The following is a 6174-nucleotide window of genomic DNA, read 5'->3' on the forward strand; positions in this document are numbered from 1 at the left end:
TCAAAATGTCCCATTATAATACACAAATTCACAACACATTTTCACATATAAATTTATGAGTATGAGAAAACTTACACTCAAAATTTAGAGTAGGGGTTTAGGCTACTTCTAAATTCCCAATTAATGCATTAAATCATGTCCACAAGCATTTATTCCAAACACTCGCCAATTACGTTTTCGCAGAAATGCCGAAAGCTCAAACTAGCCATCCCTTAACTCGTAGATGGTCTTCTGAAGCTTTAGCACAATAAATCACACAACACATTCAATAATTAGCTAAGGACTCAACTCAAGCAATCAAGATATAAGCCTAAGTTATGTTCTCAAGTAATCGAAACCTTCGACATAACTAACTTGATTTTTAAACATCTGGGTCTATACTCATTCTTTTTGCCTAAAATGAATTCCACTCATCTAATTTATCACCTATGATAGATTCTGAACCTTTAAATTACACAAAACTACTCAATTCATGGTATTGAAATCTTTTACATGTTTTTAGCAATTTTAATGAAAATTCATTAAAACCTTAGAAATCTTGAACTAAACTTTAAAGTAAGTTTATAAACCTTCTAATCATATTAAAACTAATTAAAAAAATACTTTGAAACCACGTTTTTATTCAAAATCCCAAAATTCACCTTTAACGGCCTAATTTTTTGCTTTTATTTAATGGCTAAAAATTTAGTTTAAAAGACCAAATAACATTTAAAACTAATTAGGAATTGAATTGTGACCTTAGTTGACGAAAAATCGAGTATTTAATCGAAAACCCGAAAACTCAAAAGTTTGACAATGGAGAAAACTATTGTTTTTAGGTGTTTTTCTTAACTTCTATGAAGGTTTATGACTAGAAAGATGATAGAAATCAAAGAAAGAGAGTTTAGGAATCAAAATTGGGAGATTGGGGTTTTAGGGGAGCATGGACGACAACACAAGGGAATGAAGAAATGTTTACGTGAATGTGCTATAGGTGGAGAAGATATCAGGTTGATTTTAAAATTTCGTGAAATTATTTCATAAACACACAAAATTTTTCCCCTTTTACAAACCGGCCCGTAACTAAAAGTTAAAGGTCGTTAAAAGTCATTTTCAAAAATTAATTTAATTTTTTAAATACCATAAATAAAAACATTTCTAAATGTCATGCTAATGGAATACCTCCAAAACTCTTAAGTACTATTTTTTGGGTGTTACATGCATACACAAATTAATTCTAACTATCAATTAAAGTTACTACCCAAACAGTTGTTTCATGAGACGTTTGGTCAATGAAAGCGGCGAGTTACCTCTTTAACATAATAAGACCACTGGTTGTTCTGAAAGTATTAAAAGAACGAGCAGCCACAATGAAAGCATCATAATTATAAAACAAATTACTATGTTTTAACATGATTTCGAGAGGATCTCGACTAATTACTTGGGTAACATCTTGAGCGATTATTTATTCTAGCAAGAAAGCTAGTATGAAAAGCAGTACTGCAGCATACTGCTTCATTTTGAAACTTTGGCTTCCAGTATAGCAGTGGGCGAGGTAGGTGCCCCGCCCCCAAAATGGAATTTTTTTCAAATGGCCCTTCAAGATTTTTAAAATTTTAGATTAGTAAATATAAAATTATACTTTGACCACTTAAAAATATAAATATTTAATTTAATCTTTTAAAAATTATAAAATTATAATCTATTAAAATAATAAAATTACATTTTTTTATTATAAAATTATAATTTAATTTCGACCCTAAAATTTTTTAATTTCCATCCTAAGTATATGGTTTTTGAACTAGATTGGAGGGTATATATCTATATCGAGAGAGATTGAATAACATTCGAGTTTCAAAAAGGCCGGCCTTACTTCATGTTTAGTGGACCATTTCGTATAAACCATAATCGGAGGAATTGCAATGCATAGTGATATTTAGTGATCAGGAATTTTCTTTTTCCTATTTTTGGAAAAAAAAAATAGAAGATCAATGTTAAGGTATATTTTATATTAGTTAAATTTTGGGTTTTTTATTATATATTAAAGTAGGTTATCGGCTATCATTAAACGATTTTAGGTTACATGTTTAAGCCAGGGTAGAGCAGCTTTGAATAAAACTGCCTTTAAATTTAAATTATTTCGAGCATAGTTTATATATAACTTTTAAATTACTAAAATCCAAGTTATTGTTTATTATTTTATTGCATTTACATTTGAATTATTGATTAGAGGAAGCCCCAAAATCATGGCAGTCGGTAGAGTATTGGTACCGATCATACTGACTGGTACGTAATGTTTCGTTCTTACCAAGTAGTTTATGATTTATTTTGGTCAAAATTTCGTTCTGTTCAGCCATTTCAATGTGATCCAGTTCATTTCGGTCAATAACAATTTATACTAGTGGTATTAGCTTATACCAGTTGGTGCAAAATTTTAATAATTTAAATTTTTAATTTTTTATCTTAAGCACTTTAATTTTTGAGTAAATTATACCATTAATAAGTTTTCATTTGGATCATATAACTAAAAAATTTATAATTTTGAACTATTTAAAAGTTTTCATTCAAGTCATTAAACTATTTAAAAGTTTTTATTTAAGTCACTGAGTTATTAATTTTTTTAAAAAAAGGGTTTCGCCAACGAGCTCCAAGTGACAATTCGATGATCGGTATGATGGATCATTTCCCATTGACGAATAGAAGAAGAACATACCATAGGTCAAAGTCAATCTGAAGGTTAGTGTTGGAGATCAGCGAAAAAAGTTGTTCAAAATTTGATTCTCAAATTCATGACATCCAAAACAAGTTTCATGAAAAAATATTAAATTGTACAAGAGAAATAGAAAAAGAGCTTTTGATTGGTGCTGACAATGTAAACAAAAAAAGTTGTATAGTATCGATTTTAACAACTTAGTTACTTAAATAAAATCTTTTAAATAATTCAATGACTAAATTGTAACTTTTTTAGTTAAGTGAATAATGGTATAGTTTACCCTTAAATATTTTTTATATTTGCATTTTGTAATTGAGATATATTTGCATCTATATATAATATATGATTAATTTTTTCAAAAATAATATATAATTTATTAAGAAAAACACACGCTATAAATATATATGAAAAATATTTAAAAATATATATAATTTCTCAAAAAGTTAAAAATGAGAATTTCATGTATAGATCTAAAAATATTTAAAATATTGATAAATCCAAAACAATACACCAGAACATGTTGGTATAGTACAGTACTAACTACCTTACCCGACACCTTGAACTTATGGTAGGGTAACTACGAAATCTGGAAAGAAGTGAAACGATAAATAAAAGTCAATAAGTATGACCACAAAAACAAAATTGAATTGAAAAGAAGGAGAAAGAAGATTATTAGAAGCAATTAGGCCAAAAGGAGGAGCTGGATTCGAGATAGGATTTATGGAAACTTGGACTCCAAGTTGATCTTGCCGAACCTTGTTCTTAAAGATTACTTGAGTTTTGAAATTTAATAAAGATGATTGGATTGATAACAAATAAATTACAGGATTAAGAAAACAAATTAAAGAGAATAATAACAAGGAAACTGAAAAGAAGGGAGATGCGGTCCAATTAAATCCTTTGAAGTAGACACCCCTAACAAATTCAACTAAAGGTTTTAATCAATCATTTAAGATAGATTCTTGATAAATTGAAGTTTGAAGAACTCTTACCAACAATATTAAACTAAATTGAGTTGAAACGACTTGTGGAAATTAGCAAGAAACAAATCTTGCAAATGGAGAAAATTCTTTTGAGTGTTTTATCAGAAAGAACCAAAATAAAAGTTACATAGACGTGGTTGGTCAGCCTTTGTTTGAATAGTCAAACTAAATGAAGGAAAACAAACTCCTAATTGATGTAAATCTCCTGAATTTTGATTGTCAAGAATTCATCTTACTTTTAATTCAAGAAACACAAAAATTCTAAAGACTTTGAAAGAACCACATTGGATCACACCCTGGGCTTAGGCCTACCTATTAGGATCAGTTTACTACTAAAGCAAAAGTAAATTCAAAAACATCTTTGAAAAGTCAAAACCAGATATTATGCAAAAAGGAAATCTAAATAATTAATGCTAGCCGACTCAGTAACAGTTGGACTCCAATTTCCATGGTCTTTTCCCATCATCTGTCCCATCTGTTCCCTTGGTAGCCGTTTCATATCCCCATTACCTGCTACCCTCTACATTTCCTTCTTCACTTTGTATTCTTCAATCCGGATCTCTGCTCCATCGTCCTTCTGGAAAATCATCTCTCCCTCGTACCAGGTATGTTTCTTCCTCCTTCTTTAGGGCTTCTACTGCAATCTTATGGGCGAAATCATTTTCTGTTCTATTTAGAAATTGAAATCTGAGGTCTTCAAATCGATTACTCCTATTGTGAATGTCGTGAATAATCGGTCCTATGGCTGATTGATCTCTCTTCATGACTTTGCACTTCTTAATGATTGTTAGGAATCCCCCATAACTGTCATAGAGGGGAACTCCATTTCACTCCCTAGTTTAACCGCCTGTAAACCAGCAAGGGCTTCAGCAGGAAATGGAGACTGAACATTCCGGTGTAAAACCGTCTTCGTTGCCATGAGTCGTCCGCCCCTGCCCCAGACCACCAGGCCAGATGTAGACTTAAAATTTCTACAATCAAATGCTGTGTCGAACTGAATTGTCACGCTGGTTCCTCCCTCTTGGTACCTGTGACTGCTGCTCGGTTTTAAGGTGCTTGCTTTCGTCCTCAACCCTTCGAGTTCAGCTATGTAGTTTCTAACTATAAGAGATAACTCTCTCCCTGTTTCTATTTTCTGCTCATGTATGAATTTATTCCTTGAGTTCCAAAGAAACCACATGCCACAACAGTAAATCTTACACTGCTCAGAGGTACTCGTTCTGAAAACCCAGGTAATCCATTCCCAAAATCCTTGAATCGTACTTTCACTAATCCATGACAGATCTAATAATGGCCATATTTCACCTGTTGCAGGACAATACCTAAAGATGTGGGTGATGTCTTCTTCCCCTCTTCCACATCGAGGACAGGTCGCGTCATTACTCACCCGTTTATGTTTTAAATTAGCTAGAGTAGGGATATAGTTCCAATATATTCTCCATATTGTAATTGCTATCTTGGCAGGTAGTTGTAAATTCCATAGCTTGCCGTAGAAATCCTTTAGATCGGTCTGTATTAAATAAAAATTAGGATCCAATCGAACATCTTGTAATAGTTTGTAGGCACTCCTCACTGAAAAATCACCAGATTGCTCTCCCATCCATACTTTAAAATCCTCGTGAGGTGTTTCTGCCAGCGGGATTCGTAGAATTTTCTGAGCAACATCAACTGGAAAGGTATGATTAATTAAGTCAGTTTTCCATGTCCTGTTTGTATCATCAATTAAATCTACAACTAACTTGACATCATTATCATTTCTGGTACCCCATCTCCCTGGATCTAATCCCGGAACCCAACAATCATCCCATACGGATATTCTGGTTCCTCGTCCGACTCTCCAGCACAACCCGTCTTGCAGCAATCGCTTAGCAGCCCAGACATTCTTTCAGGTAAGTGAAGGTAGGTTACCCAAACGAGCATTAAGAAAATCTAAATGCGGGAAGTATTTAGCTTTGAGAACCCTTGCTAATAACGAAAAAAGAATTCTCCAACCTTGCTTTGCTAATAGCGCAATATTAAACTGGCAAAGATTACGAAATCCGAGACCTCCTCTTTCTTTTAAATGGCAAAGATTTCTCCACGCAATCCAATGAATTCCTCTTCTGCTAGGACTTTTTTGCCACCAAATTCTCGCTATAATGCTTTCTAATTCTGAACATAACGATTTCGGCAATAAAAAATAAGCCATTGAATAAGTAGGGATGGCTTGGAGAACAGCCTTTATAAATACTTACTTACCCCCTTGAGATAGGTGTCTCGTACTCCAATTATCGATTCTTTTCTTTATTCGATTTTTTAGATTCTGGAACGACGCCTTCTTTCTTCCTACCATATTAGGCAAACCAAGATAACGCTCTCGGTCCTGAAGATTATATTTTTTTCCTGTGTCAAATCTCCCCTACGGCATAGCCTCACCTACGGCTTAGCCTAACGTATGTAATAGGGACGTGTGGGCCTTTTGGGCTAATTTTGGGGCCCAATTAAGTGTCCATTAGGGAA

General features: G+C 32.9%; 1 protein-coding gene across 1 annotated transcript; it reads right to left on the minus strand.

Moving 5' to 3' along the window:
• Positions 1 to 4462: 4462 nt before the first annotated feature.
• On the minus strand, positions 4463 to 5556 carry LOC128283890 (uncharacterized). The gene is made up of 2 exons (XM_053021305.1): positions 5468 to 5556; positions 4463 to 5381 (listed from the first exon to the last, which is right to left on the minus strand). Exons 1-2 carry the CDS (start codon positions 5554 to 5556, stop codon positions 4463 to 4465), a joined length of 1008 nt encoding a protein of 335 aa, XP_052877265.1.
• Positions 5557 to 6174: the final 618 nt, after the last annotated feature.

Source organism: Gossypium arboreum, chromosome 11 (assembly GCF_025698485.1).
Source record: "Gossypium arboreum isolate Shixiya-1 chromosome 11, ASM2569848v2, whole genome shotgun sequence".
Lineage (NCBI taxonomy): Eukaryota > Viridiplantae > Streptophyta > Magnoliopsida > Malvales > Malvaceae > Gossypium > Gossypium arboreum.